This window comes from Aspergillus undulatus (assembly GCF_047715775.1).
Source record: "Aspergillus undulatus strain CBS 261.88 unplaced genomic scaffold BDV17scaffold_21, whole genome shotgun sequence".
In the NCBI taxonomy this organism is placed as follows: domain Eukaryota; kingdom Fungi; phylum Ascomycota; class Eurotiomycetes; order Eurotiales; family Aspergillaceae; genus Aspergillus; species Aspergillus undulatus.
Genome location: NW_027396625.1, coordinates 415,383 through 439,092, shown reverse-complemented (window position 1 = coordinate 439,092; position 23,710 = coordinate 415,383). Strand labels below are relative to the sequence as shown.

General features: G+C 51.8%; 7 protein-coding genes across 7 annotated transcripts; 3 read left to right on the top strand and 4 right to left on the bottom strand.

Annotated features, from left to right (window-relative positions):
- Window positions 1-1,317: 1,317 nt before the first annotated feature.
- On the bottom strand, window positions 1,318-3,132 carry flbD (putative MYB family conidiophore development protein FlbD). The gene is made up of 2 exons (XM_073757780.1): window positions 2,804-3,132; window positions 1,318-2,703 (listed from the first exon to the last, which is right to left on the bottom strand). Exon 2 carries the CDS (start codon window positions 2,645-2,647, stop codon window positions 1,676-1,678), a length of 972 nt encoding a protein of 323 aa, XP_073616162.1. The 5' UTR covers window positions 2,648-2,703; window positions 2,804-3,132; the 3' UTR covers window positions 1,318-1,675.
- A 7,543-nt stretch (window positions 3,133-10,675) lies between these two features.
- BDV17DRAFT_262414 (putative glycosyl hydrolase) lies at window positions 10,676-13,202 on the bottom strand. Its single transcript, XM_073757779.1, has 2 exons — window positions 12,090-13,202; window positions 10,676-12,044 (listed from the first exon to the last, which is right to left on the bottom strand). The coding sequence occupies exons 1-2, from the start codon at window positions 12,979-12,981 to the stop codon at window positions 10,942-10,944; spliced, it is 1,995 nt and encodes a 664-aa protein (XP_073616161.1). The 5' UTR covers window positions 12,982-13,202; the 3' UTR covers window positions 10,676-10,941.
- A 1,493-nt stretch (window positions 13,203-14,695) lies between these two features.
- Window positions 14,696-15,371, bottom strand: BDV17DRAFT_80483 (60S ribosomal protein eL29). Its single transcript, XM_073765163.1, has 4 exons — window positions 15,295-15,371; window positions 15,131-15,182; window positions 14,858-14,960; window positions 14,696-14,795 (listed from the first exon to the last, which is right to left on the bottom strand). The coding sequence occupies exons 1-4, from the start codon at window positions 15,299-15,301 to the stop codon at window positions 14,760-14,762; spliced, it is 198 nt and encodes a 65-aa protein (XP_073616160.1). The 5' UTR covers window positions 15,302-15,371; the 3' UTR covers window positions 14,696-14,759.
- A 714-nt stretch (window positions 15,372-16,085) lies between these two features.
- Window positions 16,086-17,236, top strand: BDV17DRAFT_79989 (F1F0 ATP synthase subunit delta). Its single transcript, XM_073765161.1, has 6 exons — window positions 16,086-16,282; window positions 16,357-16,379; window positions 16,471-16,601; window positions 16,700-16,788; window positions 16,852-16,941; window positions 17,003-17,236. Exons 1-6 carry the CDS (start codon window positions 16,151-16,153, stop codon window positions 17,033-17,035), a joined length of 498 nt encoding a protein of 165 aa, XP_073616159.1. The 5' UTR covers window positions 16,086-16,150; the 3' UTR covers window positions 17,036-17,236.
- Window positions 17,102-19,099, top strand: BDV17DRAFT_80023 (uncharacterized protein). The gene has a single exon (XM_073765162.1). The coding sequence runs from the start codon at window positions 17,404-17,406 to the stop codon at window positions 18,808-18,810; it is 1,407 nt and encodes a 468-aa protein (XP_073616158.1). The 5' UTR covers window positions 17,102-17,403; the 3' UTR covers window positions 18,811-19,099.
- A 289-nt stretch (window positions 19,100-19,388) lies between these two features.
- On the bottom strand, window positions 19,389-21,792 carry BDV17DRAFT_290966 (uncharacterized protein; the record flags this gene model as incomplete). Its single annotated transcript, XM_073762027.1, has 3 exons — window positions 19,389-21,173; window positions 21,222-21,589; window positions 21,642-21,792. The coding sequence occupies 3 exons, from the start codon at window positions 21,790-21,792 to the stop codon at window positions 19,389-19,391; spliced, it is 2,304 nt and encodes a 767-aa protein (XP_073616157.1).
- Window positions 21,793-22,456: 664 nt separating this feature from the next.
- On the top strand, window positions 22,457-23,519 carry BDV17DRAFT_290965 (putative L-cystine transporter; the record flags this gene model as incomplete). Its single annotated transcript, XM_073762026.1, has 4 exons — window positions 22,457-22,494; window positions 22,572-22,589; window positions 22,647-23,085; window positions 23,154-23,519. The coding sequence occupies 4 exons, from the start codon at window positions 22,457-22,459 to the stop codon at window positions 23,517-23,519; spliced, it is 861 nt and encodes a 286-aa protein (XP_073616156.1).
- Window positions 23,520-23,710: the final 191 nt, after the last annotated feature.

Here is a 23,710-nt window from a genome sequence, read left to right as displayed (position 1 = left end):
GACCACCGCCAGAGCCAGACTCACGACGAGGCTTGAGAGACGTGGTGCATGGCATCACCTGCTCTTCCCTTCTCTTCCCTCCGAGGCCTGTGTCTGTGGCGACTGATGACTGGCAAACTGACAACTCGAGTCAGGCTGAAGGATGGCTGAAGGATCCATCCATCCAGTCGTTCTTCCCTCCCCCTTCCTGTCTTGTCTCTTTTAGAGGGAGGGAAGCAGGCGTGGCCCGTGCCGTCAAAAGGTCCTGTCGAACTGTCAGAGGCAGACAGAGCTAAGAGTTTTGGGCAGGGGTCGCGTTGATGAGGAGTGGCATAATGCGTCTGCTATAGCTGGCCCAGCGCGATGGCTTTGGCTGAAAAGTTTGTTGCAGTTCTCGTTGCTTTTTCGCTTCCGCCGTGGTGATCCTGAGTTAAGGTCGAGAGACCTGACAGGCAGCAGGCCGGTGAAAGATTTCTTGGCTCATCACCAGTCCTCCGTAGCACCTTCCTCTGTAGGCAGTCTCGTAAGGTAGCTCGACGGGAGAGAAAGAGAAGGCAGGAGCAACCAGAGCAATTGGCTGGTGTCCTGGCATCCCAAGTGATCTCTCATCTCATCTCCCTCCTGTCTCATCAGCCATCTCGTCAAGCCATTCTACTCTGATTCCGTATGTGTGCCCAAACCAAACCCAGCGCGAATCCTTCCGTCCATCATCCATCGATCAATTCTCTCTAAATCAATCCCGCATGAACCGATCCAGTCTGATGGAAACCTCCTCCCAAGCCAAAATAAAACCTAGATGCAGCTACAGACACAATCTCCCCCTCCTTGCCCGTCCGTTTCGTTCGTGGATCGCACCGGGCAGATTAGAAATAGACCTATCGATCTCAACTCCCAAGCCTCGCCCTCGGCCACCAGTCGCAGTCCAGACAGATTCCCCAGAAGGAAGCTGGCTGCATTCAGGTGCATGGCTGGCACTGGCACTGGCAGTCTCAGTCCCATGCACAATCGGTAACTCCCTGTCCGTGTCCTGTCCTGTCGGGTCCTGGAAGTTCAGGTCTTCTTTACCAATACCCACACCCCCGCAGCTTACAGATGCCGGCTCCTTCTAGAGTCCTCGCTGGCCCTGGCCTCCACCGGAGTTCAGTTCCACCTCGTTGCTTTCTCCTTGCCGGCTCCTCGTGAGGTGATTCGTGCGAGGATGATCATGGAGGGGGGTGATATGCAGTAAGACTGGCACTGTGTTACTATCTTTGCCAATGAAATTGGTCATACTTTGCTACATCTGTACGGAGTGCGGATTACTTCGGTGATGAAGAAGCAGTTCAAGATCTCGGGGTTGTTCATAGTGATACCATTAGATTGTAGTATATACTAGTAATATTAGACATCTCGAGACCATGACAACGAAACCGTAACAACCATGGGGTATTATTGAATCCAACGCATGCAACCCAACCATTCTTCACTCCCCAGCTCCTAAAATCAAGCCATGCTTTTGCCATCCGTCCACCCATCCATCAATCCACAATCCCGAGAAAGAGAAGATTTTTGTACATAAGAAAATCCAGAACAAAGGAAAATAGTAATTCGGGTTCAGACCCAAGCATATACAGAAGACGCTTCCGGAGGGTCTCATAAGTGGTAAATATACAGAGCATTAGTATTTATGGTGTGAGGAAAATAATCGTGCGATCATTTAGTTCAGGAGGTTGTCCAGGCCCATCCGCGAGTCACGCCGCGGCTGGTGCTCGATTTTCTCTTCGGAAAGAGAAAGGTAGTAGGATTGATGGTGGTGCTCGGGAACCCATCGGGGTTTTGAGGGCTCTGGAAATAGACCGCTGCTCTTTCCGGGGAAGTTGGAGATGTACATCTCGTCTGAGATCTGCGGTCTTGGGAGAGTTTCGTATTGGTAGCGGGTGTCGACTGGGAGGGGGAGGAGTTGTGGCGAGGCCAGAGTGCGAGGAGAGGAAGAGACCGAGTTATGGTCGGAGACCATGGACGGTGGGTCGAGGGATGGAGCGTTGGAGGTATCTGAGAAGGCGGGAGATGTCAAGGGCGCTTCGACAGGGCGGTTCAGAGCAGGAAGGGTGTAGATGGGTGTGAGTTGGCGGGAGTAGGTCGAGGCCGTGGAGCAGGATTCACGGCGGGATGAAGGTGCGGACTTTGTCCAGGAGGTGAGAGGTCTGTTGTCGATATGGGAGAGGGTGTGGGAGTGCGAGAGGGAGGGGTATCGAGAGCGGAGGATGGGACTGCTCCCCAGGGAGGCGCGGTGGTAAGGAGCCTCGATGCGGCCGTGTGGTGTGCGCGAGTGCGAGTGAGGCGAGGTGACGCTGTGCAGGCCTCGTCGCTTGCGGTTCATGCTGCCGTTCCACCAGTTCTTGACGGCGTTGTCGCTGCGGTTTCCTAGCCGGCGGGCAATCTCAGCCCAGCACCTTCCCATTTCGCTGACCATGCGCTCGATGATCAGGCCCTCCTCGGCGGAGATGGGCTCGCGGTTGAGTGAAGACTTGAGGTTTTGGTGGTATCGCTCCCGGCATTGCTTGGGAGAACGGTAGTGCATGTGTTGAGAGATGCGGACCCAATTGTTAGGGCCTTGCTCGCGGACGAGTTGGAGGAGTAGCTGGTCCTCTTCAGGGACCCAAGGTCCACGACGGTGAGTGGGAGCCATTGCTGCTGCGTGAAGATAAGGTTGGTTTTATGGTGTGGATGTATATAGTTGGCTGTCTAAGTATAAAAGTTAGAAGTGAGACAGCGCAAAAATGAGTTGCGGCGGGGGTTGGGTCGGCGAGGGCTGTTGCAGAATGTGGCGGGTGTTGATGCTTACAGTGGAGTGCCGTTGGACCGGAGTATTGGGTTTCAGCAAAGTCAATTGAGGTGAGGCAGAGTACTGTGCTGTGATTTTGCGATGTTGTAGTGTTGTAGTCGTGGTGTTGTGGTGTCGAGTTGGATGTGAAAAGAGTAGTGGTCGAGGTGGGAGAGAGTCGAAGGTAGATATACGAGAGAGAAGAGTCGAATTAATGCCCACCAGGGAGAGACGAGCAATGGATGCAGCTCCACCCGTCGAGCACGCTATGAGAGAAGATCTGATCCAAGATCTTGGAGCTGACAGTTGTCGGAGGAATAAATAGAGAGAAACGGAGTGCTAAAGGGGACAGACAATAGCCTCCATCACCCATGCTTTTTGATAATTCATAATTCCCGTTTGGGCTTTTTATTTTATTCTCTATTTTGTGGTAAGATTGGTATCCAGCCCGTATGTAATTACAGTGGGTCGCGGCAGAGGGCCATTCAGGACGATGGAGGGCCATCTCCCAGTCAGGAGGCTTACACTTGCCCCATGAAATCATGACACTTGAAGAAGCTAACGGTGGGGAAGACCGGGCTGGCGTTGCAGTATCTGCTTTCGGTTAACCCGCCCCCATCGTGACAAAAAAACCGCCCTCGTTCCAAGGAAGCGCTCTGGTGGACTTTTCCAAAACATCACCAGCTTCATCTTTGCAAAAAGGCAAAGAAAGTTCCTGTCTGTCCTTGAGGCGCTGGCGTTTCCGAATCGTAGGGAGATTTGCCGCTATATAGCAAACCGGCTTAGGTCAGAGACACTCTGTCTCCAGCTTGCATCTACATGAAACGAGGTGTACTGACTATTTACCTCTTTTGATTCCGTATAGCGTATTGAAGCTTTCAGAAGCGCACTTTCTGGATTGGGGCTACTAAGTGCAATTAAAATATGCATGCAATATACATGAGAAGCTTCGGCAGCACCGAGAGGTCCCATCAGCTGGGAAAGAATCCCATTTCCGATCCCATCAATCTGGATGATCAACTGGAAGGAGGGATCAGTGGAGCCGGGTTCAGGGGAAATCCAAGAAGAAAGCAATTGTCAAGTTTACTGCGGTACCGAGAACCAGGGAGGCTGTTCTAGATGTTAGGCGACGCATAAATTAACCGCGATGCGACCGGGAGCTCCAGATTGCAGAGCGAACAGCTCCGAGATGTCAGAAAGACGCTATGCTCAGCGATCATCACTTAGCGGGGCTGTACCTCGGAAAGAGAATTCCGGTCAGCGATGGCTATAGAGTACAGAGTATGCTGCCAGAGAAGTAGATAATATATACTGATATGGAGTGTGAAGAGAGCGGATTGACTACGAGACCATAGCATGAGTATATTTTCGTTTTTCTGTATATTCTAAAGAATCGAGATGAATAGAACAAAGACAGTAATATTGTGCCAGGCTGGACAAGGCCATTGGGGACAGGAGCCAAGAGTGGGCCGTCCGAGAATGACAGATCTTGCGTGCATTGACCTTGTTGACCTTGATGAAGGAGACTGAGTGCTGAGTCTGCAGTACTGGCACCCAAGCTCGAACAAGGGGAGTTGACAGCGGCAGGTGCCATGGAACCGTGGACTCAGCCAGCCATCTCCTGCTCTCCATCCGAGCCCAGCTCTCCTTTTCTCGACCGCAACGTCTGTTCTCGCTGTTCTGAGAGAAACCGTTGGCGACGATCATGATTGGCGCACACTAACTGCTAGCGTCCTTCATGATTTGGAATCTTTTGACTCCAGAAGTTTCACCCACTTAGGCTACGATCGGCAGCCTCAGGCCTCAACAACGCTCCTCCGCTCTTGACAGGCTGCTTCGTGTGCGCATCAATCGACCATCTCTCGTCCGCTGCCTCAGGTCTCTGGGCCCAGATGGCCCTGCATGGGAGACGAGGCAGGCACCCGACCACCGGCTCTTGTCATCCAGCGACCATTCGGCATCCAACAATCTCTTCAGCAATCCTGGATAAAACCCGAGTCATGGTGGAAGGCTCGTGTTACCCAGAGTTGATACATCGCAGCAGACCGGGCAAGGAATAATCGAGAAGATCACCCTCCATCTGCGCCCAGGATGATTGACGATACCACCCCCTCGGGCCCTCACGTTTCTTCTGCAGGGACCCCAAATCCTGCTATGAAAGCAGCTGCGCCAGATCCAGCATGGCGGATATCCGACAGATCTCATTGTGGCTGATCCTGCCCCCTTTCCGGTAATTTCTGCAGATTGCTTCTCCAAGTCTACAACGAGAAAAATGTGGCGGACACGCGGTCTCCGCGCCTCGGACTATTGAATATGATCTGTCCAGGATTCCATGTCTTGCTCACGCGATCGCCTCCAGCAACTGAACAAGATATTGTGGTAGTCCAAGGTTACCTCTGTGCAGCCACGGCGACTCGGGGACCTCCCCAGGTTCGACTCTGAGGTTGTACTAGCAACTACTATCCGACGATTCGTTCTGTCTCTCCTCTTTCGGAATGCGCGGTCGATATAGAATCAAGATTCAGGTTCCCGCTGTCATGGAAGGCGAGGCACAACCACCATAGCAGCCACCGCTATTCTTAGCGCTCGATCTGATCGCGCTCCCGTGATAGGCCGACCACGTACTCCACGCTCCTGGTTATGTTTTAGCTTTTTTTCGGCCTCAAATATATTCCAGAACTATTGAATGTTCAACATCGTCGTGATGCCTGAAGAAGGAAAGCGCATCTCGTTTCATCATGAGTAAAACCTCTGCGCAGAGTCGCAGACAAATTCGACCTCTGCGACAGGCTAGAAGCGCGCACAGAGCAAGCGCTGGCCATGGCCTCGGAGACTGTGGGTAGTGGATAACGGGGCGCCTCTACTCTCCTGTCAATCTGTCATCGCTTTCGGTACCTGACATGCGGTCGCTATACGGCCAATTACGCAGCGATCCCTGTCCCAGCTGAAGGGCGACGCGGCAGGCGCCACGAGCTAGACGCCGTTGGGCCGTCGCCAAGGCCTGAAAGGGGAAGAGGAGGATGACATTATTACGGAGCAGATATTTCAATCCAGTCGCCCATAGACTCCGTACGCCATAGGCTAAATTAGCGGGAAGCACGAACCCTTTGCGATGCAGAGCGTGGGAACGCTGGCCCCGATCCAAGTCTTTGATTTGCCGCCAAATTAAGGTATTTGTCATGCTGGAATCCTGCTCCTGACACTAAGCGATTTTAGGAAAAGATAAACGGGAGTTGGATTTGATATCTTCGCACTCCACAACCCACTCGCAAGTTGCAACGCCCAGAAAGCCACATAACGGAGCTTTTATGACGGCATTTCTAAGTGACTGGTAACATTTCCTGACGACTTCGCCTGGCCTCGATGTCACTGCAGCGCTATTGAGATCTCCCGCCCGCCCTCAAATTAAATCAGCTACTGGGCGTTTCCGGAGATGCTCGGGCATGCCAAGTCACGATCTCGCGATCTCGCCAAGGGCCCCCAAGGGGCACCGCATCTGGAATATGGACCCCCTGCCCTGATATTTGGCAGTTAACGTCAGAGCCTCTTTTGAAACTTAAAGTGAAGCTCTCCTCTTCAGCACATTTGACTGGATAGCCTCGGCCCCATATTTGCCGCGGCGTACCTGAGTCGCCAGTTGGCAGCTCATGTGCATTGTGCAGTGACCGGTGCTGTGCACACTTCCAAGACAGGCTCTTCATAAACTATTGAATCGGTGAGAAATGTGACCCGACTGTCAGATGAGTTCTGCTTGTACGACCTTGCCATGCGACGGGTACTCAGATCAGCCTTGTGGTACAAGCCACCGTGGGCAAACGAAACGGTCGTACAGGCACGTACATACGGAGTACACCGATTATGCATCATGATATCTTCTGACTCTAATCTAAACGCCGGTTCGGGGTGCTCTATGAAGTCACAAGCAACCTATACCTAAAAAAAATATACACTGCGCATCAACATACAACATAACCGGCAGTCAGCCGCCGTTAGCATTGATTGGCTCTCAACAGCCGACAGCCAAGAATTCCAGACGACTATTGATTCAACACGAAGCGCCGGTGGAGTTGGCCGAAACTGAGCAGATGCCCCCGTCTCGAAGGTCCGCGATGTTAACGAACCCTTAGGGCTATATCAGGGCTCAATCTAAAACACGGGAAGTATTTGAGATAAAACTCAGAGTTTCTGTGCACGTCCATCGGGATCGTCTCTCGGCCACTGCGGGACTGCGACCGGGCACCACTCTGGACGCCAAAAGGGGAGACTCTGCCCCAGGCTATCAGGCATCAATTAATATGCGCGAAATTCTTCTGGTCCATGGTCCCCATTGACTCTGAGAAGTTGGAACTTGCAGAGTGCAGATGTTGGTAGCTGCATAAACTCACGGTCACAACAGCTACTGATTTTATCAGAACTATTCGCACGATTCCACCTGCCGTGCAACCCCAAGAGACGATAGACTGGGAACCCCTGCTCGCTGCAGAGGGCCCTGGACTGGAAGGGCGAATGCGAGCCTAGAGGAGAGCAGAAGTGGAGCGAACGGCGCTCTCGCATCCGCCGCTGTTTCCTGACTGTCGGGCCTGGTCTGCGAACCCAGCGGCCCATGCACCTGTCAGGATTGCAAATCTGATCAGCGTAAACCTGAAGTGGCCCAGTTCAAGTTTACATACAGTACCGTCAAGTCCTTCTCGTATTCTCCCTCAGTACCCGTGACGGAGTCTGTCAGTCAGGTAGTCCCCGAAAGCCCTGGTGATAACCACCCCTCTGGTGGTCCAACATGAACCTGAACAACCATATAATTAAAGTGAATGTACACAACATCCGTCAGCATTCAAACAAACGCCCAGCTTTAAAGTGCCATAACGGTTGCCCGTGGCCGTGCCATGGTTCAACCGGAATGTACCACTGATACCAAAGCCCCCAACCGAACCCTTGGAAGACGAAGCATGACGTCGAGAAACCTCCGGCGTCGAAGGAAGGGCTTTGATTGGATGCCCCTCGATCGGGCTTCACATCTGCGCGTTCGGGGACCAGCTGAGGTTCCCGATCGTCTCGCCGAGGCGGCTCTCTGCTTGCTGTTTGCGGTTAGTGCTGTATCACCGGTTACTCACTTAGAAGTACGGCAATACAGTACGAAATACAGGTGTCTCTGGTATTCATACGCAGTACAGCATTACAGCATTACACAAGATTATTATGCATTGCTCTGCTCTTATTCTGATGCCATCTTCATTCACATTTCTCACTTGCACTCAGGTTCCCGATTCGATCCCGTCGTGATTAGGGGTCTACCTAGGAGGTACCCGAGTAGGACCGTGCTACCCCCGGCACTGGCCTCGTCATCTCCTCTATCGACCTAAGAGTCGGGTCTATAGTCTCCTCCATACCGCAGGTAGACAGTGGAGCATACAACCCAACTATTTGATTCTCCCTTCACGAATCGCATTCATCGATGAGCATCTGTATGTGACGGGCAGCCTGGAGCTGAGCTTACATCGATGAGCTCAAGGCTGACTGGCAAACCAAATCGATAGACTAACACATCGTTCTTACTCTCTTCTATCCATGGACCATTGGTGCTGGCAGTTGGCAGGCAAAGTGCACACTACAACGTAGTTGCTACCGCTTCCTGTTGATACCCTCGACCATGATGGACCCTAGCTTCAGTCTTCATGAGTCTGGAGTCAGACCTACCTGTGCTCGAATCCCGGCCTGCCCCGGATAGCAGCAGAACAAAGAACCTTATTCTCGTGACGTCCACGTCCACGACAGCGACGGCGTCAATAGCACCGTAAGCGAGCGCTTCCATTCCGCCGGAAACTGCAAGTGCCCAAGACATTCTTTGTCTGTTTCAACGTCCACGAATCTTACTAGTTATTACTACCACTCGGAGGACTCTAGACCGTGCCAACGTCCGGTCAGTGCTCAGCGTGCCATTCCAGCCCTAGGCTGGGGTTCGATCTGGGTGGATCGAAATTGATTTCGAGATGAAAGAATCGGGAGCCGGTCGCCTGGTTAGTGGGAACGGGGGAACGGCGGAACGAAGGGAGTTCTCTGTTTGTGAGCGTTCCCACGTTGTGATATTGATTCAGTACAGCAGTTTAGTCTACTCACGAATATCTGGAAATGCACCTGACCTCCCCGGCCCTGGACGAGACCCGAGCAGTGAGCATTGGGCATTGAGCAGACTTTTGCCCTGTCCTCACCCGCAGAAACGCAGAGGCCAAAGCACGAAACTATCAGATTTGAAGAAAAAGAAAAACAACCAATCAGCAGTTCCAGATCCAACCCCCAGCTACCATCTTACTCCGAGGATTAAGAATTTGAGGAGATCGATAGATCTTCCCAAAGCAACTTGACTTCGAGAATTGAGACTCAATGATGTTCGCCCGGATTCCTCAGCCGCTGTCGCTCGTTTTCTTACTTTGCTTTGATTCCATGGTCGAAGCGATGACCATGGATGGTGCAGTACTACGCCCAAACTCAACGCTTTGATCGCATCCTTGATCCATGGATCGGGTATCGACATTCTTTGGAAATGGTTTATCCTGGACTGGCCTCGCCTCAACTATAGTTATTTGCGTCCCCCCGTACCGTCAGTTAGGGCTGTTTCCCCTTTTGCCTTTGTTTTGTTTTTCTTTGTTGTGATATCACACCACGCATGCGATTGTCGACTGACGTTCTTCGACCCATGTTGCGGACAGCGCCAGGGGGCTTGAGGGATGTCATTAATGGCTTTGCCTCACTCAGGCGTGAGAATGAGCAGAGTCCGCTCCTCCCAGTCTCCTTCGTGCGGGCCCTTGAATGTAGTAGATATTGGCCGTAAAAGTACGAGAACAGCACTGCTGCCTTTGCCTACACTCTACTTGGACGGTCGATGCCAGTAATGCGGACGAGCGATAAGGATGGGGTGTCTATGGCGACATGGCTGTGACCATACTCAAGCTGCAGTACCTATAGGCCACCATGAAATAGGGTCACACAACATGCAGAGGAGAGTCGGCTCTCCCAGGCAGTGTTGAGCCAGTAAAGGTGCTCTACGTTATTGTATCTCCTATCGACCTGTACTCGGTACGGTCTACTTTATACTCCGCTCTACCATTCTTCACCACGAAACAAAACAATCAGGCACCTGGATGTATAGAATCTTCATGGCAACAGAATCAGCTTGGCCTTGGTGTAGGTAGTGTAGGTGCCCTACCCTGTTTGAGCACTGCCGGCCATCCTGCCCCTCTTCCTAGCTGCGACCTGGCTCCCCTCCAGGCGGGCATTTGCATCATCCACGACGATGATCGCTCGAGTGGGTTTTGGTTGGTTTTGTCGTTGAGCTCTACAGCTGGGGCCCTGATGGTTCTTCTGTATGTACTGTATACAGAGTATGTAATGGGGCTGGGTTAATGAGGGTGGGCTAGCAGGCCATCCGTAAACAGGAAATATGCCCATTATCGATGTGGATATATATTCCGGTAGAAGACCTTAGAAAACAGCACACCACATCACAACGATGGAATAATCGGAGCAGATCGACGATCGACAAGGACGTGCCCCCTACCTAATGATCCTCAACTAATTAGCCAATCACTGACGTCCCGTTTTTGGACGTCTTCTAGATGGTGGATGGGTGTTTGGAGAACAATACACACAATATGCATGCAGGTGCTCAATAGCCTACGGACCCGAACCGAGATGATACGATACTAGATCAAGGTCTATCTGACATATTGCTTCTTCTCGGCAGTGGTGATCGTGATGGATCCTGCAGGAACTTGGAAGTTGTAACTTTATTGTTGTTCTAGTACTTACGTACAAATCGATGCCAAATAACTCGGCTACAAAATGACAAGCCCCCGTGGGGCCCATCGAAGTCGGTCTGCAAGGGATAGATCATAGATGCGGTGGGATGCGGTTACATCCGATTCAGTCCGACCAGTCTGGTTGAAAGAACGAGCTGGAAGGGAGAGGGAAGATGTGAGTATCGATTTTGGATACCGAAGCTAAAACGATCTAGAGCAAAGCACGGGCATTCAGCTTGGATCGAACTTCGTCGGTTCGCATATCATGCAGGGCAATTGCCCACCAGAGTCAAACAGACCATGGACGGTGTGGGCTGTGAGAGGAACGGCCGAAGATCTACATCTTCTTACTGTCCGAAAGTACGCTCAGAGCCTGAAGAAAACAGGCATCGACTCAATGGGACAGTCGACTTCGAGTTCCTGCCCTCCCTCGTGGACTTCGCCAGAGCCAGAACCACCCTCCTCTCCATCCCAAAGTCTCCATGATGCGCCTGCGGGCAAATACACGGATATCCTGCGCTGCCCTGCCTCCAGCACCGGCGCAACAAGGTACTGGCTTCCGAAGAGATACTCCGAGTCAACTTCCCAAGCGCGACTATCGTCCGGGAACTCATAGAAGAGAGTCCTGATGACGGGCGCCCCCTTCTCATGCGCCTTTTTCATCAAATCCCTTGTGTACGGCCTTAACCGCTCACGAATGAAAATGTACCGCTTGCAGATTTGATAGATTTCCTCGCCATATGACCAGATCTCGTTATTCGCACCGGGGGCAGTTGGTTGACCTGCTGGTTTGGGCTCCCGATCGCCATGAAGTCTCATCACAGGACAGAACGCCCCCCATTGGAACCACCGCGTGAACAGCTCGCGGAAGGCAGGGTCGTCTGGGTTTCCGCCGTGGAAGCCGCCGATGTCTGTCGTCCACCAGGGAATCCCTGCAAGTCCCATATTCAAGCCAGCGGAGAGCTGGTTTCTAAAGGACGACCACGAAGACGCAATATCGCCTGACCACACGAGGGCGCCGTATCTCTGGCTTCCGGCCCATGCACAGCGGAGGAGGTTCACGATATTGTGTTGACCAGAGGCCATCATGCCCTCGTAGAATGCCCGCGCGTATTCCTTGGGGAAGGTATTCCCGATTTGCACATTACTGCCGGCGTGGTAGCGGTAGATGTCGAAGTCGTAGATGGAGTACTCGGGTTCGGCCTCATCGAGCCAGAAGATCTTGATGCCCTTGTCGTAGTAGTTGCGTTTTGCGGTCTCCCAGATAAATTTCCGTGCGGCGGGGTTTGTTGCGTCGAAGTGTGTGATGTCGCCGTCGCACTGCATCGCGATGCGGAGGCCACGGTCGTGCCGGATTAAAAGGCCCTGTTCAAGGAGTTCGGGGTAGTTCTCTGAGGCGGTTTCGACGGTTGGCCAAATGGAGACCATGAGCTCGACGTTCATGTCTTTGAGTTCTTTCACCATGGCGTCTACTGCTGTAAGCATTATTCGCCGTTGGAGTATAAGAGACTTACCTGGATCAGGCCAGAACTGGGGATCAAACTTCCAGTCCCCTTGATGCTTCCAATGAAAAAAATCACATACAATGACATCGAGAGGAATCCCCCGCCGCTTATATTCCCTCGCGACATCAAGCAGTTGCTCCTGATTCCAGTACCGCAGCTTACACTGCCAGAACCCCAGCCCATATTCCGGCATCATGGGCACATACCCGGTAACCTTAGCATAAGCCTCCTCAATCTCCGCCGGCGAGTCGCCAGCAACAACCCAGTAATCTAGGGCCTTGGTCGAATAAGCCTCAAAACTCATCGTATTGGTCCCTAGCACCGCCCGCCCAATGCCCGGATTATTCCACAGGAACCCGTAGCCCAGCGACGACAGCGCGAACGGCACACTAGCCTGGGAGTTCCGATGCGCGAGCTCAATGTCGCTTCCCTTCAAGTTCAGCCCGGGTTGCTGGTACTGGCCCATTCCGAAGATCTTTTCTTTCGGATCCTGCGACTCAAAGCGGGCTGTGAGATGGAAGTCGCTGGTGCCGGGGATCGGCCGGAGCTCGCGGGCTTCGATTTCCAGAGCGCTGCATTTGGGGTCCGTCGGGTCTCGTCTGTGCCGGGCGTATTCTTCCATTAGCTTCTTGCCGCTGGAATTGTAGAGGGTGAGTTTGCCGCGTTTGGTGACGACGGCTTTGATCTTGCCATTGGCAATGGTTGCTTCTTTTTCCTTGTCGTCTGGGATCCCGATTGTCGGGTTAGCTGTCTCCGGCTTGGATGAGAGGGCCCAGTCCTCTGTCGGGATGGCTGCGAGCTTCGTAGCTCTAATGCGAAATGCATTCTCGCTCCATGGTTCGACCCAGAGGATGTGGTCGTCGAAGCGGAAGACAAGTTTATCTCCTTCGGCGTAAAGCATTGCTGTTTGTTAGATACTGGAAAGAAGTAGTTTCACGATTGTCAGTAAGGGGGTGAGCTTGCGGGGACAGGAAGATATATGCGCTGGACGCAGTCGAACAACAACAGTTCATCATCCGCTGCGTTACCCCCCACGGGGGACAACATGACAGGAGGTACTTTTCGTTGTTCGACTGGCATCCAATGATATAAAATAGCGAAGATGACAGCAGCGGCTTTGAGGGCGTTCTATTTGGTGGAAGAATGAGGGGGTTGACGTTGGAGATGGAATTCAGCCTAAAGTCGAGGCAAACAAAGGACAAGCTTGCAGTAGAGAGAGCAAGTCACACTCACTGAATCACTCGAGTCTATCGGAAGATATACAAATATACAGACACGAAAACGTGCTTGATTCGATCTCAACAAGAGCAGGTTTGCGTAAAACCCAAGATAAAGACGGCGATGCATCTCAATGCAGCATTTAAATTATTGATTTAACCCAACTCGCCAGTTCTCCCCTACCCTCTCAGTAGCCAGGAACCCGACCGTCTCTGAGGGTTCCGAAACCATCACGATAGCTGCTGTAGTACTTCAAGCGTAAGCCTACCTTGCGAAGGCTGTACTTTCCGTATAGTCCAGTACTTTGGAATAGCCACTGGCCAGACGTAGAGACAGACGCAGGAAGAAATGACACCATCAAGCTCCTTAGCACCGTCTATTCCGCTGTTTGAGATCAATCGCGTCTCCTTCTCTACAGAGAGCTACCCATTAAACAGCAGAACTCGGCAAAATGCGCATTACAACCTAGAAGGGTTGTTAGTTGAAGCCCTTCCGTAAGATAGCCGGTGAGCGTTTCTTCGTAATTTAGTCCGTATACGGCGAGCTACGACTCCAGAGCCCTTGGTTTTGGGGGGACTGATTGTCCTTTCATCTCGAGTTGGTCTATACAACTGTTAGTGGACGGCCTCATTGAGTTGTTCCCTGCTTACCGACAAGTTGCCGAGACATTTGAATTAACTAGCTGAAGATCTGGGTCGAGAAGCGAGCCTTATGCGGCGTTTCAAACTAGCAGACACCCGGCATTGAAGTAGTAAGTGGTCGCGGTGGTAGATGCTTTCACATGAAGGTACGTGCTCGTACCTTCCCCGATCCGATAACAGCGTCAATCGCACTTGCGAGAAAAAGCGATATGTTTCGGAGGAAGTAACGACGGAGTATATTCAAATTGGGCAAGAACACCTAGACGCCCGAGACCTCCATTGCACTATCCTCGCGAGTCCCGCCTGTATATGTTTGCAGTGTCAAAAAGGCGCGACTTTCTACAGCGCGTAAGCCACAAGTCGCGTAAAAGAGAAGGAAATGAACTTTAAATAGAGTGTCATCGTTGTAGCCTACACCTATCCTAACCTACGAGTGTCTGTAGCCCCCCGTCCATGCACCTCATCGCCACGGGAAGAAGAGAAGAGGTGTTTGGTAATAGGAGGGCATGGGATCTTCTCTCGGCACGTTATAAAATCCTTCAGCAAGCGCGCATTAGAAATAAGCACGAAGCTGTACACACATATGCCTGGGTTCGAATGGGATCGACTACATCGGGATCGAGAACGGATCAGATGTCGCAGCGGAAGCAAAAGAGAGAAACCAAGAAATCGTCACGGAATCGAATCCATTAGGTTTATATCACAACCGGATCGTTCGACAGACGTTCTGGGACGGAAGGGATTGGCTCATTGCACGTGAAGAACTGAAGTCACCAGCTCAAATCGCTTTCATTTTCGTCTTGAATCTATATCAGATGACTTAGGCGACCTCGCGCTTGCCCTCCTTGCGCTCCTTCTGTAGGGTCGTTAGCAAAGGCTCTTGTTTGGCGTCGTTTTGAATTGTGCGGTTTAACGTACCAGAGCCCGAGCGGTACCGTGGAGAGCATGTCTGTGGTTGCGACGGAACTTGGGGTCGACACCCTTGAGGGAGGGGTAACGGTTGGTCTTGGGCTTCTTAATACTATTGGCGAAGAGCATGTTAGCGGCGAGGTTCTGGTGTGCTGAAATCGTGCTTCGAAATGGACATTGCGTGTTGAATTATATGCTGATGTTGCTCAACCCCCAACCAAACAATATCCATCCCCGTCGACAATAATTGAGATAAACGCATAGGAATCGGTCTGTACGCACCCGTTACGGTGAGCCTTCTGGCTGTTGTGGTGCTGGGAGGCGTTCTTGGACTCTAAATGCAAGAAACGTTAGCCTCGAGTCTCGAACACTCGGTAATACTGCTGGAAGCAGTCCCGATGCATTTTTGGCACATGAGAAGTCTAGAAATCGGGGGAGCAACGTACTGGCCATCTTGACAGGTTCGTCGCGACTGAAAGACGGTTGACGTGAGTTGGCGGGTGAGGTTATCCAGCGACTGAGGAAATGGCAGCGAGGCCCGAATGAGGGTCGGCTAGGGCTCGGCGGTCAGTTTGTGTGGGATTTCGCTTACCGAGCACGGCTAGCGCCTCCCGTGAGCGCTGCCAACAACTACGAAGTACCTAATAAAGTACATCTCTATTTTCTGTCTGTAGGCTTACGTGGAATGTAATTGACGAGTTTATGAGTTTATTTTATTTATTTATACACATTGTCATTATTCTGGCCACTTGTGAGGAAGAACGCTCAGGGGGAAAGATACCTTTCCGGGGAGTGAAAATCACGTGATACCACCCACGTGATGCATACAGATGCCGATGTTGACATCGCAAGCTTCAAGTCGTTGAAGGCGAAAGGAAAGAACTCGGATTCAGAGAATTTGTTCCCAAACTCTAAGCTGGGTCTTGACCAGGGCCTGCCATCGAAAATCTAGCAGTGTTCAGAGTTCATCCTGCAGGTGTCGACAGGATGCGAGAATTGGGTGAGCCGGCGAGTGTAGCTAATAATTCCACGTGTGGTAAATTGATTCTTGAGATCAGAGAGAACAAAAGCCGACGGCGTTCAATAATTCCTTTGCCGCTGCGTAGTCGCTTCGAGCTTAGAGTAGCATAGTTGCTACGAACTATGCTACTCTGAGGAATCGGGGTCCCGTTATCCCATCACGTGATCCAAACGGCGCTAGGGAACAACCGGCATCCGAACGTCGACCTTTGCAACTCGCAACTCCAAGTCCAAAGCGGGAGACTTGACGCATTACCACCTTTCCCATCCCCAAATTGCAAGATGAGCTCCCTCCGTTTCGCTCGCTCTGCCCTCCGGGCTCGTCCCGCTGCCTTCCGCGTGCCTATTCAGCGCAGAGGTTATGCTGAGGCCGTCTCCGACAAGATCAAGCTTTCCTTGGTTATGCCTCATCAGGTACGACTCCGCCCCGGTGAACCTCCTGTGCTTTCTTCAAAGATCCCTAATACTGACAATGGCTTTTCAATTAGACTATCTTCAGGTCTACCGGCGTGTACGTCCCTTTCTTGATCCCGCTTGGCCTTCGCACGACCCGCCCGCTTCCAACCTCCTATCGCGCCCTTACTGACGAGCGTTTCAACCAGTGTCCAGGTCAACATTCCCGCTGAATCCGGAGAGATGGGTGTTCTCGCCAACCACGTTCCCTCCATCGAGCAGCTCAAGCCTGGTCTCGTCGAGATTGTCGAGGAGGGTGGTGCCAGCAAGAAGTTTTTCCGTACGTCCGATCACCGGCACCGATCACGCCGCGCCTGATATATGCTCAATATTGGGAATACTTGTGAAATCAAAGATCGCTAACTTGGGCTTGTGCAGTGTCTGGTGGATTCGCTGTTGTTCAGCCCGACTCCCAGCTGAGCATCAACGCTGTCGAGGGCTTCCCCCTTGAGGACTTCAGCGCCGACGTAAGTATTTCCACACTTGTTCATCTGGTTAGCAAGGCTAAAGGTTTTTTTTTTTTCTACCAGAACGTCCGCGCTCAGATTGCCGAGGCCCAGAAGATTGCCGGCGGCAACGGCAGCGAGCAGGACATCGCTGAGGCCAAGATTGAGCTCGAGGTACGTTGATAGTCTTAAAACAGGCACAAACACTCTTCGACGTCATCTAACCATTATATAGGTTTTGGAGACCCTGCAGGCCCAGTTGAAATAGACATCTGATGTACATATCCACTCGCGCTTCCATCACTGAACCTGTAGAACTATAGCAATTTCCTACGACTTTTCGTCATTACCTCAATTCTTCCACTAACGGATTACCTTCTGCTCGAAATCACTTCACTGGGATTTGGACGTACTTACCTTATGATAGATTAGTCGCTCCTTCCTCGACAGTGAGCACTCCGTGTGATCGCGAGATCACCAAACATCCGGCGCAGGTTGCCTCCGTTCTTTTCAAATCACCTCCAAGCAATTAACATATACAGAGCATACTCAGTGTGCCTTGTTCTCTAGCCGTCTAAGACCTCCTTTTTGCTCTCATATACCGACTCAAAGATAGGCAAGCACCGACTTAGCACCATGGCCGAAGAGTTGCCAACAGCCCTTCCGATTTCGTTTCCGCACGAGCTAGGATTTTTGGATCAGGACGATTTCTACAGCAGTCAACTGTTCGAAACCCCTCGCACTTTGCATACGAAGGCGGCGTTCCCTGAGCGGCACGGAACTGCTTCGCCATCATTTACTCAGAAACATTCGCGCACAATTGATCGTCTTAGCGGGGACGAAGACTACAAGGATCTTCTTTTCACATTTCCCAGGCTATTTTCGGATGTCACCTCTGACAGGGACCCTTTTTTCGACAGTCGTGGGATGCCATTGAACCCACAAAACACGCCGATTTCCCAAAGCGGTCGTCAATCTGAAGTTGGATCTTTAGGGAAGGATAAGTGGAATGTGCCCTCGCCTGTGAAACAGGTTAAGCAGGCTCTCGATCGATCGAGCGATGCGGCCGCATCTAGTGACAACCCGCTCACCTCTCTCTTCAACGGCCGGAAACCTACATGGAAACCGCCAAAGCCACCCAAGCCTTCGCATCTCTCTGACATCGAGATCCAGGTTCCAAGCGAAACAGAGAATGTCCGACCATCTCATAGGCTGCAGTTACCTAAACGGAGTGAAGACAGAAGACCTCTGCCGGAAACCCTTTATCGATTTTACCGATCTCTACCTTCACGACAAACCAGTAGGAATATAAGCCAGCCGATAGGACGTTCTGCTGTTGAGCAGACAATGGAGAACCAAACTACGCGGCCAAAGCGGTCATGGCAATCTAGGAGCATTGTTCCTTGCCGGTACTTTCCTCGACCATTTACGGAGCAAGAGCTTGAGATATTGGGAATACCGCTGAACAACCCTGAAATGCCCTTTCCAGCTCCTATACCGACGATGGACAAGCTTCCTCTGCGACGAGGCATCATCAAATTTGACTGGAATCAGGCAGATCAATGTCCAATTAACGTTGACGGCTCATCGAAAGAAGAGACAAACCAGCTTACCAACGGCAAGGGTCTGCGGAACGCTGCATGGCGACTATTCTATAACCTCCTCACACCAGCACAGCTCAGGAGGAATGTCAGCAAATACTTGACTTCCCGGAAAGCCGACGAGAGTACCAAGCAGAACCCGACCGTGCGAACGGCAATCGTGATTTCGTTCGCTTCAACGTGCGAGACACGCTCAAGAGAGTTAGGGGAGGTCTCTGCCCCCGGACCCATTGGTGATACATATGTTCTTCAAATCAACCTTGTCTTCCCATTACTCTTGGCTCATCACACCACGCTATTCGCGACCATAATCCGCGGGTGTATGTCTTCAAGGCTGGCCGTGACCGTGGCTTTTCTTGTACGGGTTATGATGGAATTTGTCATCAGGTGGTTACTTTCAATCCTCAAAATCGAGATCGCTGTCGAACTTAGGCAGATGTAAGCAAGCCGGTGCCTGGAGTATGATGGTGTGCGTGATCCAGCTGAATCAAACACACTAGTGAGGGAAGGTCTGACTATTGTATCAATTTTTACCGTCCGAGGGCATACAAGCGTACATACAGCTTCTGCATTATATCCACTTTAATGTACTATTTCCATAACGACGAGAGGAGGCATAATTCACAAGCGGGTGGCAGGAAAGTAGGCTCAAGTCCCGATCAAGGCCGGAAGAGTGGAAAGTAGGAACAATTATCACAACTTTATGCCCTGAAATGCAATACCATCATCCGATCGAAAAATTTACTCAGATCTCTCATGTTCAAAGTCGTCGTAGCGTACAATCACAATCAATCAGGACATCTCAATCATCCACATGACCAGATACCCAACCAAAAAGTCAACAAAAGAAAACAAAAAAGCGCTATTGTCATTACCTTATCAGATCAAATCATTCAAACATATGTAGGGGGATCGGGACAAAGAAAGGAAAGAAAACGGGGAAGCAAAATACACCGCGAAGAGAGAATTTTGTCTATACAGTGGTGGGAGAAGAGAGGCAAAGAAAGGAGGCCGGCAGGCTTATGTGAACTCAACACTATGCCCCTGCCGCTCTTGCCTCGCCCTCGCTCTCTCTGCTCGTCTTCGCCGGCGATTAGTCGCGTACTCGCTCGCGTCTGTTCCGGTATACGTCCCGGGCGATGTAATGCTTCCGTAAGGGTTCGTTGAAGGGGCGCGTGGCGGAGGAAGATTACTCATGCTCTGCTGGGGAGGAAGGAATGATGAGGTTGGCGGACCCTGAGCAAAGGGCGGTTGTGAAGCTGGCGGGGGTGGAGCAGTTGCTGCGGCAGAACCATCAGCGGCCGCAGCAGCCGCGGCTTGTTCGCGCTGAATCTGCTCTGTTTGCTGGCGCTCGAGTTCTTCGACGCGGCGCCAGCGGTCGCGGCTGCCGGTTCCTTCGTTGCCGGATAGGGAGCTTGCGCTGCCGTTTCGGCGGCGGGATTGGCGTCTCTCGCGGCGACGGGCTTCCCGGCCTGCGGCGGCTTCTTCTTCCGTTAGGCGTCTGAGGGTGATGTTTCGGCCGTCGTCGTGCATCTTCACTTTGATTGAGACTGGTGGAGACTCGACATGGTCGTCCCGTTGCCAGGCGGCGCCGCTGGGTGTCGGCAGGTGGCCCGATGAAGGGCCCGCAGAGCCCCCATGGCCGTATCCAGCTGCTGGAACTGGGACGAGTGGCGGCTGTGGTGGGTGTGGTGCCGTAGGTCCCGTGGGCGTCATTGTTGAGGTTGGGTCATAATGAGCAGGTGGTGCAGGAGGTAGTTCTGAAACTGCGCCATCCACCGCTCCTGGAGCAATAGGCGGTGCAGTCGAGAGAGCTGACTCTGGGGGCCGTTGAGCGCGAGGAGGACGCGGTGTCAGATCGGTCGAGACGTCGGTGGCTGACTGGGACGCTGGACGTTTGCGTTGAGGATAGTATCCATCTCCGGTATACCGCCGCTTGCTGTTGGCCCGAGCTATTTTTTCATTTTTAAGGTCATGCCGCCGCAGTTCCTCGACATGGCGCTGTTCATCCTTCTTCCTACCCCGGCTGAAAAAGCCTTTGATAGCTGCCAATGCCCCAGCTCCAAGTAACGCATTCCGAGCTCCATGAGATGGGCGTTCCTCATCTCGGGAGAAGTACGAATAGTCGTAGTAAGAGGAGTTCGGGCTTTGCGGTCTGCTAGGTGGCCTGGTAGGAGGGCGATTTATCGGAGCTGGGTAGCTTGGCCCGGATGGAGGGCGATCGTCTAATCGGCTTCGACTGTCCAGGCGGCTTAGACTTTCTTCAGTCATGCTCTCAGTACGACGATGGGCAGGCTGATATCTTCCAGATTCAGTGTCGCTTTCTCGTTCACGTCTCCTATCAAAAAGCCTTTTAGCCAGCATAGCACCACCGCCGAGGACACCTAGCTTCAAGAACTTGCTCCCCCAACCTCCGCGGCGTGATTCTTCATCTGAGTACTTCTCGGTCATATAGGATGTTTGCGAGCTCTCAGAGGCGTGATCTCGACTGCGGCGTCGGAAGAGGCTCGCCAACCCAGCCCCGGCAGCTCCAGCTGCTGCCATCCGACCGAGTTTGCTATGTCCACCACCGTCATCATCTGGGCGACGAGATATGTAGCTATAACGGCTGTCATAGTCTCCGTCGCCTGGGGGCCCTCCATCGGAATCATACCGATATGATAGTACGAAAAAAATCGCAAGGAGAATGAACGTAGTGACAGCGTATAGGATAAAGAGTGATTTCGGTGAGCCATAAAGTGTAAGCCCAAGTGGGATTTGGACGACTCCCAGTATTGCTAAAGCACGCCCTAACCATCGATGAATCTATATTCTGGTTAGAGTCGTCATTGTAAGCATGACCATTGGACGTACCACTAGCTTCAGAGGTATGTGGAATCTTTTCTTGTTCCGCTCGATTCTGTGAACGAGCCAGCCCCAGATAACTTGAAAGATGATAATAACGTATATGGCAAGACCAATTCCATGGTGAGGATTCGTCAGGCTTCTTCTTGGGCCGACTGCGAACCAACCGAGAACGAACACAACGGTACTCAGAAATAGAGTGAGGACCTGGCACCAAACGTGGTACTTGAAGGCTTTGTATGGGTTTAGAAGCGAGTAGTATCGGACCAGTAGAATCGACATGGGAACCAGCCCTAGGAACACGATTGCAGCGATAACACCGTGGACGACGATCATGGTATGATAATGGGGCATATCTCGGAATCTGTTTCCCATTCCTAAAGAAAGTTAGCTATGTCAACCTCATAATGCATACAGCCATTGTTTTACCATTATATTGCATTGTCTCAAAGTTCACACCCATGAGATTCGGTAAAAGAAAGGTGTCGCGATCCGAGTCCCATGTTCCATCGCCAACGTGTAAAGTATTGGAAACATAGGATACGTCCCCGGGGGACGAAAGACCCGAGTTGCCCGACATAATTCTCAAATATTCCGGCCTTGCGCAGCCGTTTGCGACGACTCTGAGATACCCTAAGACGAAAAACGTTGATGTTCCTAAGGAGATCTATTCAGACCCCCGCCTTTGGAGAATGCACCATGCGACGGTAGAGTATGGGAATCGGATCGGTGGAGTAACGTGAGTGTCTAATAGCGATCGTATGGCTCAAAGAATGTACGATCTCTAGAATGCGATCGAGACTGTCGGTGGAGCAATTAATAGTCTGGATGGTGTAGAATGTCGAGCGGGGAAGAGATGGAAATCTCACCGCGCAAAGGAAGCAGTTCTTGAACCGCGAAAACAACAATAACAAAGAGCGAGAAGATCAAGTCAGGTCACAGGAAGATGACGGGAGAGAAAGACTAGCAGCTGCAATGCATGCGATCGAGATTGATCCCGCACTGAGCACAGAAGGCGAGAGGCTGGGAGCCCAACAGCCAATAATAGTATGCCGTTTACGGTTTAGCGTGCCAGCACATATCCAGAGCAACCGTTGCTGACTCATTCGCCCATTTCCGACCGCCTTCTATCTCCGGGAGGCAGCTATCTTATCTCGTGACATCACGCGATCCCGAGGACCCTGTCGTTATCAACCTCAGGCCCAGCCTGAACAACCCCTCACGGATCATGGACTGACAACACGATGTCGCAGCTCGAAGCCTTTGTCAAGGCTCTATCACGGTAGGCGGTGCTTTCAAGAATGACGAGATTGCCTCTTACGACCATGGACTAACTGCCGGTCTCCACAACGACTATAGCCTCCTCGGGTGGATATAGTAAGTTTTACCTTTCTGACTCATTCTATAGCATGGTGACCTGACTTCTCGGATTAGCGCGTTCTGCTGGTCAGCTTCGTTCTACCCTCAGCCTATAGACAACTATCGGCGCAAAGCGACCACTGGATTAGCCATCGATTTTCCAACGGTCAATGTTCTCGGGTTCGTATGCTATACCGTATATACAGGGACATTCTTATACTCGCCCGTGATTCGGGACCAGTATGCTGCTCGGCACCCTTTGTCACAAGGACCGACCGTTCGGTTTAATGACTTCGCTTTTGCACTTCACGCTGTCATCCTGAGTGGGCTAGTGTACTCGCAATTCTACCCGGCGATATGGGGGTTTAAAGTTTCGCGCTTCCAAAGAGTCAGCAACCCGATTGCAGGACTATTTTGGGGATCGTTCGTTGCAGTTGCTGTGGTTGTTTGTATTGTCTTGGCCAAGAGTCCCGATGAGGGCTATGAACCGTCAAGCTGGGCTTGGATCGACGTGGTATGTAGAGCCAATCGCAACCGTCCATGGTCCTCAGCCTATTTTTAGGCTTATCTGACATGTCTTAGATTTATGCTCTTTCCTACGTGAAGCTAGTGATTACGGTTGTCAAGTACGTCCCGCAAGCCTGGGTCAACTACAAGCGCAAGTCTACACGTGGCTGGAATATCGTCCAGATCCTGCTGGATCTCACTGGTGGACTGCTTTCACTAGCTCAGCTGGTTCTCGACTCCGCTTTTCAGAACGACTGGAGTGGCATCGCGGGGAACCCTATCAAGTTCCTCCTGTCGAATGTCACCATTTTCTTCGATTTGATTTTCATGGTGCAGCACTATATCCTCTACCGTGACGCCGAAGACAAAGGCAAGAGCACGAATCCTGACGTATATCGTCCGCTTTTGATGGCCACGGACGAGCCCATAGAAAATGCTTGAGCCGCATAGACCTGATTATCGTGATCTATTAATTGGTCTTTTGGTATGGCAATTTACGAATCGGTGTTACTCGGATTCGTCTCGCGTTGGACAACGTCGGAAGGATTGGATTGTTTGCATAAATGAGACGAAACAGTTCCACAAAGCTACATTTGAATACGATCGATCAGAGACACAATCAGAAACTGTGT